A 23,603-nucleotide genomic window follows, 5' to 3' on the forward strand; every position below is an offset into this window, starting at 1 on the left:
TGTAGGTGATATGCTTAACAGTATTCACTTTAGTTTTTTCTAGTTTCACTGTACTTATCCAAGGTGATTCTATTCTGCTTTTGTGTTCAAATATAAATTCCATTGGAATTTATTTTCAGCCACTTTTTTTTCAAAGTAAGCAGGGAAAATGACTGCTGGTTCAGTGTGTGTTCCTCAGATCATACCACTACGAGTGCCTCAGCCTGGAAAAGCCAACCATGAAATTGATAACAATACACTTTTGGAAATGAAATCAGGTAAAAATCAAACATACTCGAAATTGTTTAAAATAACATTGCCATACTCTTTATGTTCATCTGGTTGTTGATTTACCTCTTTGCATGTTTTCTGTAATTAAGACCTTGAGAAGTTTGTAAAACTTCCAAAATTTGAAATAGTGTTACTTGTTGGTTTATAGAGTGGTTTATATTTAGATTGAAACTTAGCTTTGACCACCCTTTCATTTGTATAGGTACATAGTTACCACAATGCCTTGACTCACCTTAGCCAAGGTAAGATGTCCTGGTGCTTCTCCAGATATTTCCAGGTTGCTCATTATTTTGCTAGGATAATAATTTGACATACTAACACAAGCTTTCCAGTCAGACAGGTTGGAGATTGAATTCTGGCTTTGGCAACTTCTGGTGATCTTTGGTACATTACTTAGTGTTTCTGAGTCTCAGTTTCCTCACTGTAAGCTAGTGATAATATCTACCATTCAAAGCCATAGTGAGGATTAAATGAGTTGATGTGAGGTATGCAGAGTCTAGCATGTAGTAATGCTATGTCTCCCATTACCTTAAAAGGCAATTATTTTTTAAAATTCTCAAAGCAAAATACAAATTTAATATATTTGCCCATAACTCTAAGAAGTTTGATGATTATTGACAAATGATGATATGAATGATAGGGTATCCAAAATTTGCTAATATTTAAAATATTTAATAGATAAGAGGTTCTATAATTCAATAACAAAAAGAATAATAACCCAATAGAACAATGGACAAAGGATGTGAAAGTACATTTCATAGGAAAGGAAATATAAATGTCTTTTAAACATACAAGAATATACTTCTACGGATACCTTCATCTGCTTGCTGAGTAGACCTTATTTACTCCATTGCATTTAATCACCAATCAATAGATTGTATATAATTTTTTATTTGTTAACTGTTTATGTTTTCTTCCTAAAATGGAAGCTCCATGAGAATAGGGACTTTGGTTCCTGGTGTATCCCCAGTGCCTAGAATAGCGTCTGGCACACAATAGGTACTTAGTAAATATTTGTTGAAGGAATGAATGAACCTTACTCAAAATGTAAGAAATGTGTGTTACAACTGCAGGATACTTTTTTTTTTTTTAATCTAGGAGATTGGCAAAAATAAAAAAAATTGATAGCACACAATATTGGTGAGATTGAGGATAAACAGCCACTTCCATACATGCTGGTAGCAGTATAAATTGTTTTAGCATCTGTAGAGGGAAGTTTGACAATATTAACCAAAATTACAAATGCACATATATTTGACTCAACAGTATTAGTTCTACATATTTTACAGTTATACCTATAAAATGAACTCTTTACAAGGTTATTCATTACAATATTTGTAATGGCAAAGAAAAAAAAGAAACAGATAAAACATTAAATGTCCATCTGTAGGGGAATGGTCAAATTATGGTTTATCTATATGTAGAGAGAATACAATGCAACCATAACAAAGAATGAGGACTTTCTTAATATACAAATACAGAACAAAATAAATGTGTAGAACAGGGTATTATATGCCACCATTTGTATAAAAAGACTGGGAGAAATAAGAATATGGACATATATACTTATATGGATATAAATATATTTGGAAAGATACTCAAGATACCATTGATTGCCTTTAGGCAGCTAATGTCAGGAGGAAGAGGGAGAGCTTTAATTATATATCATTTTTTGACTTTTTAGATCTTGATTCGTATGAATTTATTACCTTTACAGTTTTCCAAGTGTAGGAATGAGTCATTCACCAAGTCCAAATAAAATATAATAAAAGCATTTCTTAAGCAATGCTTGAAAAATGAAAAATTATCTTCTGCTTTCTAAATGGGTGTTCTAGTCTTAAAATAGACCCCTACTCTATTTGTATCAGCGCCCTACTGAAGATGCAGAATAGCATTGTGGATCAAGAGCATGGACTGTGGATCCAGCTTAGCAGAAGTCAAACCACAGCTCTGCTGTTATTTGACAATTTATTAACCTCTCTAGGACTCACTTCATCTATAAAGTGGGTATAAAATATGATGAAATGAGCTTATTTGTGTAAGACACAGGGCCTGGCATAGAGACAGAACTCAATTATTGTTAGTTATTGTTATTCATTTCTATAATATATAAAAGAATCTCATTAAATAACTCACCCATAGGCATTATTTAAGGACTTGTTACTTTAGTGCTAATCACAATAATCCTGTTTTGGGTTTTTTTAGATACTCCAGATGTCAACATATATTATACTCTGGATGGCAGCAAGCCTGAATTTCTAAAGAGAATTGGTTATAATGAAAATATAACATTTAAGTATACGAAGCCTATTACTCTGCCTGATGGAAAAATACAAGTTAAAGCTATTGCAGTCTCTAAGTAAGTTAAGAGCATGGTGATTAAAATAATTCATAATATAATGACATTATGTTTTAATTTCATTTATTTCTTCCTATGAGAATCAGTGTTAGACTAGAAGGATACTAAAGAAAAAGTTACTTTAATTTCAGTGTATATCTGTAACTTTTGTTTTTTGTCTTCTATTGAGGTATACTATTGAGATAACGTACACAAATCATAAGAGTACAGCTCAATGAGGTGCTATATATATTAATACTGTTTTTATTTTGAATACCACATTGGGATTTTGGGAACCTTTTCAGGATTGGGGACCTCTGAAAATATTCATCTGGCTGTGAAGAAAATTCTGTTTTTAATGGATGGTTCTTTTATTCTCTAGGACACAGGCTGTAGCTACCATGATCATTCTCTATTTTATTTTGTATTGACTTAATTGACCTTCGAAGCTATTGTCATTTCAATTTGTTGGACATTAGCTATTTTATTCCTTTCTTTGTCCTTTCTTGCCTACTCCATGACTTTTTGCCAATTTTCAAATATGGAAACACATCATAATTTGGAAAACGTCAACTGTTGTAGAGAAAAAACTCAAATGCTTTGGAAGTCTGTGATAGGGGAATTGTTTTGTGCAGCAGGACAGGTTTGACCACATTTTTGAAACACTTTAAAGCCCTAAGCCAATACCTTGCTGGCCCAGACACATACTTTAAAAAAGATTCTCCGGGCTCCCCCACGTGGCTGAACTACTGAATGGCTTTTTGAAGAGAGTTATAAATTCTACACCAAAAGTAATTGTTTTGACATTTGAAAATTTAAAAAAGAGAACATAATAAAAATTAAACAAAACAAGACAAACCCCTAATATACATTATCCTTTATTAAATATTGACATTTGTGGCTTTTTCCCACTTGCCAAACCACTTCTATCAAAACAAGTCATCTCAATTATCATTAAAAGTTAACAAGCTAAATAGAACTCTCATGCCTAATGCTGTAAAGGCCCTTTTAGAAATTGCAGGTAGCAGTAAAATGAAGTAGTAATATAATGGCAAATTATGTAGTTTGAAGGAATTAAAAAGGCTTCCAAAGAGTCTAAAAATAAGGTAATTCTTTATGCCTCTCACTATTTTGTTCTGTGTCCATTAAGTGTCTATTCTGAAAGCACTGTTAGTATTTCAGGTATGCTTAAGGAACATATTTATTAAAAAAATATTGAGTTTTCAATACGGAAAAATTAATGCTTGTGTATATTTGCAATAAAATTATTCTTTAAGGAAATTACATTGCTTCATTCAAGTCTATTTCTAGGTACTAAAGATAATTAGTTTCATGATAAAAAGACAATTTTATTTATTTTATTTCTTTTTAAAATTTTTATATTATTAAGTTTATTGGGGTAACATTGATTAATACAATTATATAATTTTCAGGTGTACATTATAATTTGATATCTATGTTCTATTGTGTGTTTACCACCCAAAGTCCAGTTTCCTTCAGCTACCATGTATTTGATCCCCTTTACCCACTTCGCCCTCCTCCTATCCCCGTATATTTGAACCCCTTTACCCCGTCTAACTCCCCCCTCATCCCCCATCCCCTACCCTCTGGTAACCACTGGTCCATTGTCCATGTCCATGAATCTCTGTTTGTTTATTCTGTTCATTTGTTGCTTTTAGGTTTATATCCCATATATAACTGACATCATGTGATTTTCAACTTTTTCTGTCTTGCTTATTTCGCTCAGTATGATTATCTTGAGGTCCATCCATGTTGTTGCAAATGGCAGTATTTCATATCTTCTTATGAGTCATACTCCATTGTATATATGTACCACAGCTTCTTTAGCCAATCATCTGTCATAGGACACTTCAGTTGCTTCCATGTCCTGGCCACTGTGAATAATGCTGCTATGAACATCGGTGTGCAAATATCTTTTCAGATGTGAATTTTCAAGTATTTGGGGTAAATACTCAATAGAGGGATTGCTGGATCATATGGTAGATCAATTCTTAGTTTTTTGAGGAACCTCCATACTGTTTTCCATACTGGCTGTACTAATTTGCAGCCCCACCAGTGGTGTATGAGAGTTCCTATTTTTCCACATCCTCTCCAACATTTGTTATTACTTGTCCTGTTGATTATAGCCATTGTAACAGGTGTGAAATGTTATCTCTTTGTGGTTTTGATTTGCATTTCCCTAATAGCTAGCGATGTTGAGCATTTTTTCATATATTTGTTGGCCATTTGTATGTCCTCTGGGGAGAAGTGTCTGTTCAGGTCCTCTGCTTATTTTTTGATTGGATCGTTTGCTTTTTTGTTGTTATTGAGTCGTATGAGTTCTTTGTATATTTTGGATATTAGGCCCTTATCAGAGGCGTTGCTTGCAAATATATTTTCCCATTCAGATGGTTGTTTCTTTACCTTGTTGACTGTTTCTAAAAAGACAATTTTAAGAGAGTTACTTGACAACCATTGTGAAGATCAGACACAAAACACTTAGTATAAACTTAGCATTGCATATGTAGTAACTGTTATTTTTTGTGATTATTCAGAGTTTTAACAAATGGCTAAAAGATTACTGTTGTGTGACCCAACTCAAAAGGCATGCCTCACATTGAAAAGTGCATGCCTGGAGAATAAAATGTTTCCGCTCAACTCCTTCGTGCTCTTAAGTTGGGAACCAGAGGTTCCCAACTGGGCATAATTTTGGCCCCCAAGGGGCCAAAATAATGTCTGGAAACACTTTTGTTTTCCACAATTAGGAGTGGGAATGTGCTGGTGGCATCTAGTGTGTAGAGGCCAGGGATGTTGCTAAACATTGTACAGTGTACATGACAGCCCCCCATAACGAAGAGTTATCTAGCCCAAACTTTCAGTAGTTTTCAATAGGTTGAGAAAACTTGATCTAGATCAAGTTGCAAAATAGTTACAGATCCAGCTTCATACCTCCTTTGCAACCATTCAAGTAATTCTGGTGTTTTACTGAAGGAATAGTAAACTATAGAGCTATACCTGCATCCAGATTTATGTATTTGTAAATCTGGTTTTGTTATTTAGAACAAAATAAAAATAAGCTTCCTCAAAGTTTAGCCATCCATAAATCACTCCAGCTAATGAACGAGCAAGTATCCACTGATCACAGAAAGGCAAGAGTGTTATTTCCTAAATATTGTCACTCACTGATAGATAGTGGCTGCTTATATCAATAGTGTATTTCTGAGAAATTTTTAAAAATGTGGCTTAAACGTACATATTAGTTAATGCTAAACATTTCTAAACTGTTTTGGAATTGATGTTTATGCATATCTGAATATTTACTTAAAGAATTTTAAGTTGGGGCACTTATTTACAAAAAGGCTCAAAATTTTAAGAAATATAAACAACTGGCATGTGAGAAATCTGAGAAATTGCAAAAGAACTGCTCATGAAACAGATAAAATGTATTAAAGACTAATATGAAAATCAATAAGAACAGAGAGACTGGATTAAACATGGCGACGTGAGAGACATTCCCAGATCTCTCCCCTTGAAACAACAATAAGCTGAACATCTAAAACTCAACAAAAAACATTCAGACGGCACACCAGCGCATCGGAGTGTGGGATCTGCACATAAGAGCTACCCGAGGTCAGAACTTCAGGATTTGGGTGGTGGACAGGGAGAAACAAAGAAGCTGTCTCTTGCAGCCAGAGCTCCCTGTAGGAGGAAGGGGAGCCCTATCTGGGAGTGCTGTGAGCTCCATGTGTCTGGCAGCAGTGCCCAGTCATCAGGGCAGGAGGCAGAGAAGCGAGGATGGCAGAAAAGCAGGGATGGCAGAGAAACAACAGTTGATTTTTACCAGCCGTAGTTGCAAAACAGAGGCTGAGCTGCAGCCTTCATCTCCCAACCCAGAGGGCCCCTACCCCCATACCCTCTGAGACAGAATGCCACAGAGCCCCGGGGGAATCTGAGCAAATGCTACTGAAACTGTTGCTAACACTGACAGGAACTGAGACTGAGGGTAGCAAGAGTGATTAAACATCTGTAAGGAAAAAGACATTATTAAGATTTTATATAAAGCAGAGATCCAAGATGCTTAGACGCCACCTACTGGAAACCAAAAGAAAACACCTTTGCAACAGTCTACGGACAATTATATAATAAATCTTTATGGGAAATAAAAGCAGAACACACTTCCATTAATGCCCAGGTGGAGAACTAGTCCATTAAACACCATGAACAACCAAAGTGGCAAGGCATCTCAGAAAGAAAGAGAAAAATTTCCAGAAAATAAACTTACAGACGTACAAATATGTGACTTAAATGACAGAGAATTCAGGATGGTACTTCTGAAAAAACTCAATGAGAAATTGTTGAAATAAGTCATATCAACAATTTCAGGAATTGAAAAAACAACTAAATGAGTAAAATGAGTTCTTTAGCAAGGAGATTGAAACCCTCAAGAAGAACAGAATAGACATTCTGGAGATAAAGAACACTGCAAGAGTTGAAAAAATGAAATAACAAGCTTAGGAAATAGAGTCAACAAATGGAGGAAAGGATTAGTGATATCGAAGACAGAAATCTAGAAATGCATCAGAAGGAAGAAGAGAGAAATCAAAGAATGAAAAATAAAGAGAAATACAAGAACTAGCTGATAACATCAGGAGAGGAAACAGAAGAATAATTGCATTATCTAAGGGGAGGAAAAGGAGCAGGAATTAGAAAGCATTTTCAGATAAATAGTTGATGAGAATTTCCCAAATCTTAGGAATGAGCTGGAGCTTGGAATTCAAGAAGTCAACAGAACACCCAATTATCTCAACCCTAAAAGGCCTTCACGAAGACACATCGTATTAAAATTATCAAAAATCAATGGCAAAGACAGAATTCTCAGGGCAGCCAGAAAAAAGAAGACGGTAACCTATAAAGGAAATCCCATTAGATTATCATCGGACTTCTCAGCACAGACCTTACAAGCCAGAAAGGAGTGGAATCAAATATTCAAACTATTAAATGAAAGAAATTACCAGCCAAAATAATGTATCCAGCTAAGCTCTTCTTTAGATATGAAGGAGAAATAAAGACCTTTCCAGACATACAAAAATTGAGGCAATTCTCCACTATGAGGCCTGCACTACAGGAAATACTGAAACAAAATGACCAAAAAAAAAACAAAAAACAAAAAAAAAAACCATAATTAGGAGTAAGGTGACTAGCAGGCTGATAAAAGCATAGGAGTGCAACCCTTACTAAGAACAGGGCAGTGTAAGCTTAAAATAAGAAGAGATTTGCTATAGCAAGATAGCAATGAACGTTCAGCATACATAAGGACAAACTGAGATAACAGTGACTGAAAAGGGGAGGATTCAAGGATCCAAATTCGCAAAGGGGAATAGAGATAGAGCACATGCAGAATAAAAAGGATGACTGTATATATATAACTATCCTTTACATATTCATAATGGTAACCATAAACCAAAGATTCAGAACCAAAGTATGTAACATAAAACAAGAAGAACCAGAGACAAAACCCACAAAAGCCAACCAAAATAAAGAAAACAGAAACACAAGGACAAGGAAGCAGTGGAAACACCAAGCTACCAGAAAGCAAAAGATAAAATGGCTATAAGAAGACCTCATATTTTAGTAATCACCCTAAATGGAAATGGACTGAACTCACCAATAAAAAGACACAGAGTTGCAGATTGAATCAAAAAACAAAACTCAACCATGTGCTGCCTCCAGGAGACACATCTCAGCTCCAAAGACAAATATAGACAAAGTGAAAGGGTGGAAAATGATATTTCAAGCAAATGGCATTCAGAGAAAAGTGGGAATAGTGGTACTAATATCAGATGGAATAGACTTCAAAATAAAAAAGGTAAAGAAAAATATTGAGGGCCACTTCATAATGATAAAGAGAATCATGCACCAAGAAGACAAAACACTTATTAATATCTATGCTCCCAATCAGGGAACCCTGAAATAAAGCAATTACTAACAGAACTAAAGGGAGAAACAGACCAAAACACTATCATAGTAGGGTACCTAAATACCCTACTGTCAGATATGGACAGATCATTCAAACAGAAAAGTCAATAAGGAAATAACATCCTTAAATGACACATTAGAACAACTGGACATAATTGACATTTACAGAGCCTTCCATTCCAAAACAGCTTCTTATACATTCTTCCCTAGTACACATGGAACATTCTCAAGAACCAACCACATACTGGGACATAGAGATAGCCTCATAGAGATAGGGTTGAAATCATACCAACCATATTCTCTGATCATAATGCTTTGATACTAGAGATCGAATGTAAAAAGAAAGCAGAAGAACCACAAATACATGGAAATTAAACAACATATTACTGAAGAATAACTGGGTCAGGAAAGAAATAAAAAAAGAGATCAAGAAATACATAGACACAAATGATAACGATAGTACAACATATCAAAACTTTTGGGACATGGCAAAAGTGGTCATAAGAAGAGTGTTCATATCATTACAGGCCTATCTCCAAAAATAAGAATGAGCCCAAATAAACAACCTAATGTTTCATCTTAAAAAACTAGAAAAGGAAGAACAAATGAAGCCTAAAGTAAGCAGAAGGAAAGAAACCATCAAAATTAGAGCAGAAATAAATGAAATTAAAAAAAATAGAAAAATAAGTGCAACAGAAAGCTGGTTCTTTGAGAAGATTAATAAAATTGACAACCCCCTGGCTAGACTCACTAAAGAAAAAAGAGAAAGGACACAAACAAAATCAGGGAAAAGGGGAAATTACAACAGACGCTGCAGAAATACAAAGAATCATAAAGAATACTATGAAAAAGTATATAACACCAAATTCAATAACTTAGAAGAAATGGATCAGTACTTAGAAAAATACAACCATCCTAGACTGAATCAAGAAGAACTAGAAAATCTAAATAGACCGATCAGCAGTATGGAAATTGAAACAATCATCAAAAACCTACCTAAGAGTTAAAGTCCAGGACCAGATGGCTTCACCAGTGAGTTCTACCAAACAGTCAAAGAAGATTTAATACCTATTCTCCTCAAACTCTTCCAAAAAATTGAGGAGGAGGCAATACTTACCAACTCATTTTATGAGTCTAATATTACCTTGATACCGAAACCTGCTAAACACAAAAAGAAAATTACAGACCAATATCTCTCATGAACACAGATGCAAAAATCCTAAATAAGATACTAGCAAACCAAATACAGCAACATATTAAAAAGATTAGATACCACGATCAAGTGGGCTTCTTTCCAGGGGCACAGGGATGTTTCAACATACACAAGTCTATTAATGTGATATACCACATAAACAAATTAAAAAATAAGAATCGTATGATCATATCAATAGATGCGGAAAAAGCCTTCGACAAGATACAGCACCCCTTTATGATAAAAACACTTCACAAAATCAGTATAGAAAGAAAATACCTTAATATAATAAAGGCCATATATGACAAACCCTCAGCCAACACTATACTTAATGGTGAAAAAGTAAAAACCTTCTCTCTAAGATCAGAAACAAGGCAAGGCTGTCCACTATCACCACTGTTATTCAATATAACATTGGAGGTCCTAGTGAGTATAATCAGACAAGAGAAAAATATAAAAGGCATCCAAATAGGAAATGAAGAAGTCAAACTGTCACTGTTTGCAGATGACATGATTCTCTATATAGAAAACTCAAGACTCTACAAGAACACTCGTAGAAACAATAAGCAAAGTTTCTGGATACAAAATCAACATTCAAAAATCCATAGCATTCCTATACTCCAATAATGAAACATCAGAAAAAATGGAAAAAAAAATAATTCCTTTTGCAACTGCAACAAACAGAATAAAATACCTAGGAATAAATCTAATGAAACATGTGAAGGACTTATATAATGAAAATTATAAGACCCTATTAAAAGAAATCGAAGAAGATACAAAGAAATGGAAAGATATTCCATGTTCTTGGATTGGAAGAAAGAACATAGTTAAAATGACCTTATTACCTAAAGCATTATACAGATTTAATGCAATCCCCATCAAAATCCCATTGGCATTTTTTAAAGAAATAGAACAAGAAATCATCAGATTTGCATGGAAGCACAAAAGACCCCGAATTGTCAAAGCCATCCTGAGAAAAAAGAATGAGGCTGGAGGCATCACTCTGCCCAACTTCAAATTATACTACAAAACGACAGTAATCAAAACGGCATGGTATTGGCAGAAAAATAGGTACACAGACCATTGGAACAGAATCGAAAATCCAGAAGTAAACCTATATTTGTATGGGCAAATAATTTTCGACAAAAACATACAGTGGAGAAAGGAAAGCCTCTTCAATAAATGGTGTTTTTAAAACTGGAAAGCTACCTGCAAAAGAATGAAACTAGACTATTGCCTATCATCACACACCAAAATTAACTCAAAATGGATTAAGGACCTGAATATAAGACCTGAAACAATAAAATGCATAGAAGAAAACATAGGAACAAAACTCAAGGACCTTGGACTTAGAGAGGATTCTATGAATTTCCCTCAAAGGCAAGGGAAGTAAAAGCAAAAATAAACAAATGGAACTACATCAAACTAAAAAGCTTCTGTTCAGCAAAAGAAACCATTAACAAAGTAAAGAGACAACCATCCAAATAGGAAAATATATTTGCAAGCAACACCTCAGATAAGGGCCTAATAATCCAAAATATACAAAGAACTCATACGACTCAATAACAACAAAAAAGCAAACGATCCAATCAAAAAATAAGCAGAGGACCTGAACAGACACTTCTCCCCAGAGGACATACAAATGGCCAACAAATATAAGAAAGATGCTCAACATCGCTAGTTAGTAGGGAAATGCAAATCAAAACCACAAAGAGATACCATCTCACACCTGTTACAATGGCTATAATCAACAGGACAAGTAATAGCAAATGTTGGAGAGGATGTGGAAAAATAAGAACTCTCATACATTGCTGGTGGGACTGCAAATTGGTACAGCCACTATGGAAAACAGTATGGAGGTTCCTCAAAAAACTAAGAATTGATCTACCATATGATCCAGCAATCCCTCTACTGAGTATTTACCCCAAATACTTGAAAATTCACATCTGAAAAGATATTTGCACACCGATGTTCATAGCAGCATTATTCACAGTGGCCAGGACATGGAAGCAACTGAAGTGTCCTATGACAGATGATTGGCTAAAGAAGCTGTGGTACATATATACAATGGAGTATGACTCATAAGAAGATATGAAATACTGCCATTTGCAACAACATGGATGGACCTCAAGATAATCATACTGAGCGAAATAAGCAAGACAGAAAAAGTTGAAAATCACATGATATCAGTTATATATAGGATATAAACCTAAAAGCAACAATGAACAGGACAGACAGACAGAGACTCATGGACATGGACAATGGACCAGTGGTTGCCAGAAGGGAAGGTGGAGCGGGGAGGGGGAAGAAATAAAAAAATAAAATGTTAAAAACATTTAAAAAAAAGAAAATCAATAAGAACAAAGCAGACAAAGAAAAATAAAGAAAGAAGACAATGGTCCTGCTTCTTGCTGGCTAGAATGTGGTTGTGGTAGTCAGCCATGTTGGGTCAAGAGCACAAGTGCAATGACCTTGGGATGGTGAGCAACAAGGTAGATTACACTCTGTTGCTTCTATATTTAGCCAGTATTTTTTTGTTTCTGTGTTACAATAGCCAAGCTTATAGCCTAATACACAAGAAACTTATGTCAAGTAAATATTTACAGAGAATATGATCAAGAGTACAGATGATCAAAAAAGGCTGAAAATACCAAGTGTTGGCAAATATGTGGAGAAACTGGAATCCTCAGAAAATGGTGGGGATGTAAAATGGAACAGCCACAGTTTAGAAGTTTCTAAAAAGTTAAACATATCTTTACCATATGACCCAGCAATTCCACTCCTGGGTATCTATCCAGAAGAAATGAAAACATGTCCACATGAAGACTTACATGTGAATGTTTATAGCAGCATTGTTCATAATAGCTCAAAACTGGAAAATATTCAAATGACCATCAACTGGGGAATGGACAGACTATGGTACATAAATAAAATGGAATGCTACTAAACAATAAAAATGAGGAAACTATTGATATGGCTACATCCACACAACAACATGGTTGAACCTCATAAAAACATTAAGAGGAAGAAGTAAAACATAGGACTATATTTGTATGATTATATTTATTTTAAATTTCTTAGAAAAGGAAAAACTTTAGATATAGGAAGCAGATCAAGGTGATAGCATGGAGTGACTACAACAAATAGGTACAAGGAATTTTGGGGGGTGATGGAAATGTTTTTTCCTCCTCTTTAATGCCTCCCCCCTTTCCACTCCTGACCTATGGATGTTGCCGTTTCCTCGTAAGAACTGGATCTCTGAAGGCAGGGTGTTTCCTCCCACACTCTCGTGGCGTGCACCTGGGACCTGGCACACCAGGGGCCTGGCGCACCCAGGGTATGGTCTGTGGCTCCACCTGGTGCATGAACCCAGGACCTTCTTTGTGGAAAGCAGATGTGCTAACCACTACACTATGGAGCCACCTCTTGGAAATATTTTAAAACGGGATTGTGGTGATAATTGCAAAGTTTGTAAGTTTACTAAATATCATCAGACTACATACTTAAATTAGGTGCATTTTATGTCTTGGAAGTTGTACCTTGATAAAGCTGTTTTAAAAAATTAAGAGTATAGGTAAGCTGCTGGTACTGAGAATAAATCATCACCAGTTTTTAGTTATGGGCACCTCTATATTACTTTCTCATGAAACCTCTTTTGCATCAGAGAAGAACAAGATTAATTGTGATATATTGTGAATAAATTAAAAGTATGCTAGTATTTGAGGGATAATAGTTAAAATCTACCAGTGCAACATACAGCACATATTATGCTACCTACAGCTGTGGTAAGGAAAATTCCCTTGACTCACATGGAATGATATATATCTAGGTAACCCCATTCTTTGTTTTAGAATAGTTTGAGACTTACAGTATGAAATCTTTAAGGTGAGTATGATAGATAGTCTCCAAAAATGTGCTCCATGAACTATGCCTCCCAGTGTAGCCCCTCCACCGGAATCTTGGCTGGCCCCATGATTTACTTTTGACTAATAGAATGCTTCAGAAATGATGGCAAGTCTAGGTCACACAGTGTTGCAGTTTATACTGTGGTTTCTTGGAGCATAAACACTGAGGGAAGGCAGCTACCATGCAGGCAGTCTAACTCCCCTCAGACTTCCATATGATGAGGAAGCTCAAGCTAACCACGTGGAGAAAGAGAGTGGGGGAGAGAGGAAGTAGTGAGGAAATGAAGGGGAAAGGAAGAGAGAGGGAGAGACACAAGAGATCACAGATGGAGCTGGTTAACCACAGATTTGTGTTTTAACACAGTACATTTTGGAGTGGTCTGTTACAGAGCAATAGATAACCCAAATGTGAACAAGGTAAGGAAAGACTAGGAATTATATTTTGATTTCTATGATTTAAGATATAGTAAATTTAATAGCTAGACTGAGGAGCTTTAATAGTTATCTTAATTGCTAGCCACCTTTTTGGGAATCTTTGTGTAATACACAGATTTTTTCTTTTAAAAAAAATTTCAGAGACTGCAGACAGAGTGGCATTGTAACAAAGGTGTTTCAGGTGGACTGTGAACCACCAGATACAGTCTCTTCAGAAGACAGTGTTGAAAATGTTCTCAAAGATTCTTCAAAGCAGGCAAGTACTGAAATTATAATACATTCAGATGTCACTGTATTCTTGTGACAGTCTCCTTCTTTCTCAGAGGCTGCATCTTCCCTTTCATCACCATTCTACCCACAGTCAGGTTCTTATAATTGAGGTCATTATCAACCATTGCAAAGTATCTTTACCAATTTCTCCCCTTTAGTTAGTCCTTCTTCCACCCTGCACTTTAGAAATTCCTATCCATCATTACTGCCCATGCTCCAGTGCCTTCAATGACTCCCCTTTACCCATTGAGGAGACAGAAACCTTCAGCTTGGCATCCCAAGTGATCAGTTTCTGTCCTCAGTCATCCTTTCTTGCTTTGTGACTCCCCTGTATATACTCAGCCAAACTAAACTGTGTTTTCTATGTTCTATCACTGCTCCCCTAGCACCCAGGCCTTCTCCTTTTATAAAATGCTTTGAATATGTGATTACTTTTCTCCTTGTCTATCTTCCCCTTGCACTAGTAAGCTCCAAAATGGCAAAGAGTACGTCTGCTATACTCAGTTCCTTGCACAGCGGCAGGTAGGAGAGGGCAGTGAGTGTATATTTGTTGAATAGATGCACCAGACTAGTAGAAGCCCTCGATTATGTTGAAATTTCATCTCCAAATAGCTGGAAAGCCTCATGCCTTTGGAGAGTGAACTAGACCTATCTAAAAAGGACATTTGAAACTTCAGTCCCTGGATTTGTGGGTATCAGTGAGATAGATCCAAAGGCCAGAGGATGGGCCAACCCATTGTAAAGCAGTTAATGAAAAGGTCTCAGTCATGGAGGTCTTGTTGGGAGTTACAAGGGGAAGTTTTTGGGGAGTCCTTTCAACCCAACAATGGATCAGAAGCCAGACAGGAGGCTGTGGCACCAGAAAAGTGGGTACAGTTATTGTGTGGGGTTCAAGTATGATGAGGGCAGGCATCTACACTAGGCAGAGACAGCCTATATGTATCAGGCAGTACTCAGGCCTAATCAGGCTTAATAAGGGACCAAGTCCATGAAGAAGAAAGTCCAGAGAGAAGAGCATTTAAGGACTATGTGGGCAGGTAGTGTACATAAGTTTTATCTTGGTCTGACTCCACTCCGTCTTCACTCGCTGGATCTGGTGGTCCCTCTGTTACTACTCAGACTCGCATGATGGCAGCATCCTGCCTACATGTTGTGCTACCTGCCTCTTGTTTTGGCTGCTTGAGCTGGTGGGGCCTACCAACCAGACATGCTGCCAAACAAGAAGCCTCAACACAAAGCCATGTGTTTCCAGAGTAAGGTGAGATAGAGGTCACTTTGTAGAAACTACTGTCAGTCCTTTCAAGTACATGCTATGTCACTGCCTCTATCACGTAGCTTTTAATGTTCACATTCTAAGTGGGCATAATCAAGTGATTGACCTGTAATCTCTTTATTTCTAGGAAGTAAAAAATGGATTTGTTGGATCAAAATTAAGGAAGAAATCTAAAAATGCTGAAAATAAACTGGATTGGAATATTAACCTTAGAAAGTTTCGAGGTATGACATGAGAGAATGAAGATATGATTTAGTATTCTAAACCCCCAGATAAGTTCACTGCTTATTTTTTTGTCTACAGAGGGATAGAAATAAGAAATACTGGAACAGGAGAGTAACTTATAATTTGAGTTTTAGTCCTAACTTAGCTAATACCTTAGCTTAAGACCACCCAATTAAGCAGTCCAACAAAGTCAGGTTTTATCAACTCATAGCAACAAGGGAGACCACACACCCATGGACTCATGATGCCTGTCACCATACAAAGGAAAAGACACAGTTACAGGGTTGAGAGGAAAGGTGGAGTTCGGGTGAAATGTAAATGAAAGGAGAGTTTTGATAGGCTTTAAGCATAACAGGGCTGTGTGTGAAGTGGTCACCATCAGGTATGGACGGGGAAGGAACCAGGGTTCTGTTTCCTTAGAAACTACAAAAGTAAATGTGACGTCCAGAAACCCTTCTCTAAAGCTCTGCACTAGGGTTGGAAGTTGAGTCTGCTTCTCTGTATCAAAGTGACTTAAGTCCTCAGGCAAGAGTCAGATGTTTTGTTCTTAACTGATTTGATTTCAAACAGGAAAGTTTCTGAAAATCTGATTTTAGAGAAAAAGGTTTCTAAGCAAGTAAGAATAGTCACTCAAAGGGGAGAGGTGGATACTGTTATGACATTTTACTGCTGCAGTGTGTCATAGGGAGAAATAATATTTCCTGATGACCTTGCAGTTTGATTTATCTATTTTCCCCAGCCTGATGTGAAATGCTGTGGAATGTAACAGGGTAGATTTTAATTTTCTGTCCGGGCTAATTTTTTTCTTTCTCAGTGCTAATTCATCTGAGTGGGAGCTTCTTTATATAATTGCTACATTAAAGAAAGAATATGATGACAGTGGTCCCTTATTAAAAGGTTTGCAGCTATTAAGAAGTATTTATATGATTACATATATAATTACAGATGTTCACAGAACAATGTTTTTGATGTAATTGTAGACCTCAAGGTAGGTGAAAGATCCAAACCTAAAACACTGAAAGATCTTCGCTTCTCAGAGAGTCCCCTGGAAATTCCAGCTTACTGTGAAGAATCAGGTTCTAGACCACCCACCCACCAGTCCCAGGTAACTTCAAAGGAAAATCTTTAGAGTACAAAAAATACCTACTGTATTTTTAATGTTTCCCATAAAATACTTTAATGCAGTGTCTCCCAGCTGCATTATGAAATATGGCACTTATTTCACTATGTGCCAGGCACTGTTTCAGAGCTGGAAATACCGAGTTGGACAAGGAATTTCCCTGTACTCATGGAGCTTACATTTTATTGGGGTTGGGGGTAGACAGATAATCAATATATAAATAATCAGACAAAAATTTTAAATCATCCTAAGTGTCATGAAACAGATAAAACTGGGTAATGGAATAGAGCAGTGATTCTCAAAGTGTAGACTCTACAGACCAATAGCATCAACATCACATGGGAGCTCATTAGAAATACAATTCTTCAGGTTCACCTCAGACCTACTGAATTAGGAACTCTGGAGGTGGGCCCAGTAATCGGTTTAAATTAGTCCCTTTTTTTGATACACACCCAAGTTTGAGAACCCCTGGGATAAACAATGAAGGAAGAACAGTATTCTGATTCAGGGTGATAAGAGAGGGCTTCTTTGAAAAGGTGGCATTTGAATTGATCCTTTAAGGTGAACAAAAGCCAGCCCTGCAAAGCTCTTGGCAGCAGTAACAACAGATACAGCAAAGTTAGGGATTTCAAGGAGGTTAGTGTGGCTGGAACGTGGTGTGCAAGTAGGAGATGAGGTGGGGAAGTAGGCTGGGGCCAGAGCATGAAGAGCCATGGCTCTCAAACTTGGCTGCACATTAGAATCATGGAGGGACTTGGAATCAGTTCTAGAAACCCAATGTCAGAAATTCTGATTTAATTGGTCTGGTGTGGGGTTTGGGCATTATTTTATTCATTTATTTTAATTCACCTATAAGTAATTCTAATGGGCAGGCATGGTTGAGAATCACAGATGCTTTGGGTGAATCTTATTGTAAGGAGTTTGAATTTTCTTCTAATTGTAAAGGGAATATGATCCCATATACTTTTAAAAATTTTCTCTTTGGCCACAGTATGGACATTAGGCTATAGAGGAATAAGAGAATATCATTTAGGAGGTTTTTGTTCCTAGTAGAAGATGACAGTGGCTTGTACCAAGGTTGTACAAGTGGTAATTATAGGAGGCAGTGGGAATCTAGACGTGTTTTGGAAGTAGAGCCAACAAGTTGGTCTGAGGGATCACATGGATGGATGAGGGAAAGGGAAGAGTTAAGGATGACTCTCAGGATTCTGGCCTGAGCATCTGGAAGTGATGGTACCATTAAATGAGATGGGGAAGATGAGGGAGGAACAGGTGTTCAAGGGCTCATTAGACATTCAAGTGAGGTGTTAAATAGACTGTTGGTCATGCAAGTTCAAACCCAAGGGAGAGGTCAGGGCAGGTGATATATATGTTTAGAAATATTCAGTATATAGATGGTATTTAAAGCCTGGGTCTGAATGAGATCACTTGTCAAGGGTGTACAGAAAATAAAGAGAAGATGGCACAAGACAAAATTCTTGACTTAGAGATTGAGCAGAGGAGGAAGAGCCTGTGAGGTAAGAAGAAAGCACCCCACCCCCACCAAAAAAAATGTGGTGTCATAGAAGCCAGGAGAGGAAAGGGTTTCAGAAGAAGGCAGTGGTCATCTATGTCAATGTTACTGGAATTCAAATTAGACAAGGACAGGGACTTGCCCATTTGATTTGACAAGATAGAGGTGATTATGACCCAAATAAAACTATATCAATACATTCTTACTATATAACATATGAAAAATGCCCTTATACTAGTTGCCTACTACTATTACTATCATAGCAATTTGATTTTTCAATGTTTATAAAATCCAATTTAGGATTTTGGCATCTAAGGGCAACCCAGAAGCCCTTTTATCTTCCTCCAGTCTGAGCCCCAGGTAGAGCATACATGGAGTCACATTTTCTATCCAACCACAACTGCTTCTTGTGTACCCATAATTCCAAGGCTACTCACACTTATCAAGTATAAAGGTCAAAATCATGGTTCCCAAACTTGGTTGCACATCAGAACCATCTGGGAGGAATTTAAACACACACACACACACACACACACACATATATATATATTCCTAGCTACCCCAAGTACAATCCTCCTGCAGTCCTCCTAGATAATCTGATCCCATAAGCCTGGATGGAGTCTATGGATGACTTTGATGATCAGCCTAGTCTGAGACTCGCTGGCCTTGAAGACCAACCCTCCTTATCCCTATATCAGGCCTTTTTCTTCACTTCCAGTCTCTAATGCTGTGGTGTAACGCAGCCTGACATCCTGGGTCCTTACATTTGCCACCCACTGTATCTTCTGGAGGGCCACAAAGCTCAGGCCAGAGGGCTGCAGACCTAAAAAAACTTCCTGTAAACACCACTAAACAAAAAGACAACCGTTCCTACAATAGAATATTGCCCTTCCCAGTTTTCTGGAGTAAATGATTACCTGGTTACCAGACAGACTAATGAGCACACGCAATTTCTGTGAGCAATGCTTGCTGGTGTCACCCAAATAAGAATACTGCTTCTGAGGTTTAAAAAGTATCATTTTGAAGAATGAATGGTATATGACTAAACACAGTCATAACAATTTTCAAAAAAGCAGTCTCACATGACCTTAATTAACATATCTAGAAATAATTATTTTTTCTGTTAGGGATATTTGGGTGACCTTACATACCTAGTTATTTAAGAATTGTTGTTTCCAAGGAAAAGATAGAGTAAAACAATATGTAAAGATTTCAAGATTCAGAATCCAAAAACCTGGGAACATGGGGACAAGTTGGGGGAATTTGACTGGAGTTTGGAGGGTCAAAGAGGCCAGAAAAGGACCACAAAACTTTATCTTCCACTATTTTTTTTTCCATATTGTTAAGAGATTCTTCTCAAGATTCCAGCCCAATCCCATTGGAAGCATACTTCAGCAAACATCAGAATTAATGATGCTGATAGGTGTTACAACATCTTGATAACCTTCAGGGAGACAAGATGTCTCTGAGCTAAGCATCTGGTCTGGGGGCACCAGCAAGGGCCAGGCAGCAGAGTAAATGCAAGAGACAGCCTGGGTGGAAGGTAAATGACAGTGTCACCTGGCTTTAGTGTTAGGGCATAAGATTTGGGGGTTCTCTGGCCAGGTGGAATGCCCCTGCCAGCTAAAGGGGTAATCTCTACTCAGCTCCAGCCAACCTTTGACAAGAGGGCCTGCAGGCTCAGTGTTGCCACATCTGAGGAATTTACAGCAGAAGCCAGAAACCTGCATCTTTATGTGTTATAACCTGATTTTAAAATTTAGCAGTCACTTCAAAATTTGTATATCTGGGCCAAATAAAACTCAGCGGCAGGCCAATTTTGGCCAGTAGGCCACCACTTTACGACTTCTGGTCTAGGCCATGTTGGATCTGACACAAAAGCAACTAAAAAACCTTGACTGATCCCCACTGCCTGCAGCGTAGTCTGGAGTCTTAAGCCCACCCCACGGGCATTGTTTAGACAGGAAGGCTACTGGGGTCAGATAGGCCTGAGTACATGAGATTGTACTCATACTGTTGATGTGACCTCAAGCATGTGACTTAGACTTTCTGAGCCTCAGCCTCCTCATCTCAAAAATGGGAAATGTAAGTACCTGTTGATATGATACACTAAGATGGACTCAATGTTATTTCTCTGGTATTTGTACCAAAATATATGACTGAATCCAATCGCAAGGAAACATGAAACAAAACCAAATCAAGGAGATTCTACAAATTAACTGAACTGTTACTCTTCAAAATTTCGACATCATGAAAGATAAAGACAGACCGAGGACCTATTCCAGGTTAAAAGAGACATGACAACTAAATGCAAAGTGTGATACTAGACTGAATCCTAGACCAAGAAAAAAATATAGCTGTGACATCATTGGCACAATTAATAAAATCTGAATAAAGATCTATGGGTTAAATAATAGTATTATATCACTATTGACATTTCTGGTTTTGATAATTGCACTGTTGTGTAAGAGGACATCATTGTTTGTAGGAAATGCATGCTGAATTATTTAGAGATGGCATCATAATTGCAGGTTATTCTCCATGATTCAGTGAGAGACAGAGAATGAAAACACTTGGGGCAAAATGTTAATGTGAACAATTGGTCAGACCTATTATACAAGAGTTATTTGTACAACCCTTGCAATTTTTCTGTCAATTTGAAATTATCAAAAGAAAATGTTTTGAAAATTACCTACCTCATAAGGTCATTGTGAAAGGTCAAGGGGATAATGGCTACACAATGTCAGGCATATTTTATTACTAGCAGACTCTTCAGTGTTAGCCTTTCTCCTTCACGTTCTTTCTTCAACCTTTCTGTCTCATTCTTTTACCATTTGGACCAATAGACCACATCAAACCACCTCAGTCCCATAATAGGCCATGGACTATAATATTTATTTTTGACCCTTCTTTGTATCAAACACAGTGCCTGGTACAAAGTGGATGCTCAAATAAAAATATGTCAAAGTGAGTTAAATGTGTATAATAGGAGACAGTTGCTGCATTTGTTCTTTTAGGTGGGTCCTTTTGAGTTTCCTAGGGATATAATTTTTGAGAAAAATGGATGCTAACTTAGGTTTTTAAATTCTAAAATCTGGTTTGTCTGCTGGTAAATTCAGATATTGTTTCTTGTAAACTCGTGTTTTTAATAAAATACACATATCTGATTATAGATTGCACTTAATTTTTTACTGTTGGGTACTAAGGTAAACATTACTTATGACATCCCCCAGCTCCCATCATGGTTTTTAAAGGATGAATGCTGGATATAAGACAAACATTAAAATGACTTGTTAATGAAATTTTATTGTATGACAGCTTTTACCAGGATTCTATTATATTCTTAATTTTAGTTCCCTAGCTTTGCACACATAGCTGGCCAGAAGAATTTGACAAGCACAGAGATTATGAGAATTCAAAGAGAGACAGATTTTCTCAAGTAAGTATCTCATTCTCTTCATTATTTCTTAAATCCTCCTAAGACACATTGTGGTCAAAAAGCATTTAACGATGGGATATAACAATGGTGTTTGCCCACTACAAACTTTTTAAATTAAGTTTTTACAGATTTTAAAGAAATAATTGGCATATAATAAACTGTACTTATTTAATGAGTTAAACTGACATATGTATATAACCTTGAAACTATGATCACAGTCAAGAAAATGAGCAAATCTATCATTTCCCAAAGTTTCCGACATTGTACCCTTTTGAAATTCTTCACTTGTATACCTCCTTATCCCAAGGCAACTGTTGATCAGCTTCTTGTCACTATAGCTTAGTTTGAATTTGATTCCATATGTAAATGGAATGATTTAGGATATACTCTTTTTTTTTGCCAGGCATCTTTCACTTAGCCTAATTATTTTGAGATTTGCTCATGTTCTTGCATGTATCAAACATTTATTTCTTTTTATTGCTGAATAGTATTCCATTGTATGAATATATCACAATTTGTCTATCCAGTTACCTATTGATGGACATCAGGGTTGTTTCCAGTTTTTGGCTGATACAGATAAAGCTGCTGTGAACATTTGTACACAAGTCATCCTGTACACAGATACTTTCATTTCACTGAGGTAAATACCTAGCAGTGGAATGACAGGGTCATGTAATAGGTGTATGTTTAACTTAAAAAAAAAAAACTGTCACCTAGATGTTATTATGCTGAGTGAAATAAGTCAAAGATAAACACCATATGATTTCACTTATATGTGGAATCTAAGGAACAAAAAGAACAAACTAATCAAAAACAGACTCAAAATATAGAGGACCATCTGGTGACGGACGGAGGATAGGGGAAGGGGATTAGGGGGCTGGGAAAATGGAGTGAAGGGTTAAAGAAGTACAAATTCGTAGCTGATAGATGGTCACGGGGGTGGGGAGCACAGCATAGGGAATGTGGTTAGCATTAATATATTGGCTAGGAAGAGAGCCAGAGGAGAGAAAGAGCAATTGGGGGATCGTTTTATAAACTATATAAATGTCTAACCAATGTACTATATACTTGAAACTAGTAAAAAAAAAAACCTGTCAAACTGTTTTTTAAAAGAGTGTACCATTTTACATTCCCACCAGCAATGTATGAGAGTTACAGTTCCTCTACATCCTGACACTTTTATTTTTTGTTTTTGTCCATTCTAGTAGGATGGTTTTAATTTGCATTTTTCTAGTGGCTAATGTTTTTGAACATCTTTTAATGTGCTTATTTGCTGTTCATACATCTTCTATGGGAAAGTGCCTGTTCAAATTTTTTATCCTTTTTAAAAATTGGATTTTGTATCTTCTCATTATAGAATTATACGTGTTTTATTTTATTAGATATATGCCTTGCAAACATGTTCTCCCAGTCCTTGGCTTTTTATTTTCTTATGAAATTTTTTTTTCTAAAGAGCTAAAGTATTTACTTTTGATGAGATCTAATGTATTTATTTTTCTTTTATATTTCCTACTTATTTTGACATATTTAAAAAATCTTTCCTAAACCTAAGACATATCCCATTCACTAAGATTTTCTTCTATGTTTTCTTCTCAAAGTTTTATCCCTTACATTTCGGTCTACGATCCATATTTGGTTGATTTCGTA

At 36.5% G+C, this 23,603-nt stretch overlaps 1 protein-coding gene across 10 annotated transcripts in view; it reads left to right on the forward strand.

Moving 5' to 3' along the window:
* Window positions 1-23,603, forward strand: part of DZANK1 (double zinc ribbon and ankyrin repeat domains 1) — a 77,834-nt gene that overhangs the window by 1,945 nt on the left and 52,286 nt on the right. For 8 of the 10 annotated variants that reach the window (XM_039874402.1, XM_039874408.1, XM_039874406.1 and 5 more), the window contains exons 2-7: window positions 141-257; window positions 2,476-2,629; window positions 14,258-14,372; window positions 15,787-15,883; window positions 16,865-16,989; window positions 21,871-21,956. In XM_039874402.1, coding sequence (XP_039730336.1) covers window positions 141-257; window positions 2,476-2,629; window positions 14,258-14,372; window positions 15,787-15,883; window positions 16,865-16,989; window positions 21,871-21,956 — 694 coding nt within the window. Of the gene's footprint in view, window positions 1-119; window positions 258-2,475; window positions 2,630-14,257; window positions 14,373-15,786; window positions 15,884-16,864; window positions 16,990-21,870; window positions 21,957-23,603 lie in introns of all 10 variants that reach the window. The other 2 variants (XM_039874411.1, XM_039874410.1) reach the window with 2 other exon arrangements.

Source organism: Pteropus medius, unplaced genomic scaffold, assembly GCF_902729225.1.
Source record: "Pteropus medius unplaced genomic scaffold, Ma_sr-lr_union100, whole genome shotgun sequence".
NCBI classification, from domain to species: Eukaryota; Metazoa; Chordata; class Mammalia; order Chiroptera; family Pteropodidae; genus Pteropus; species Pteropus medius.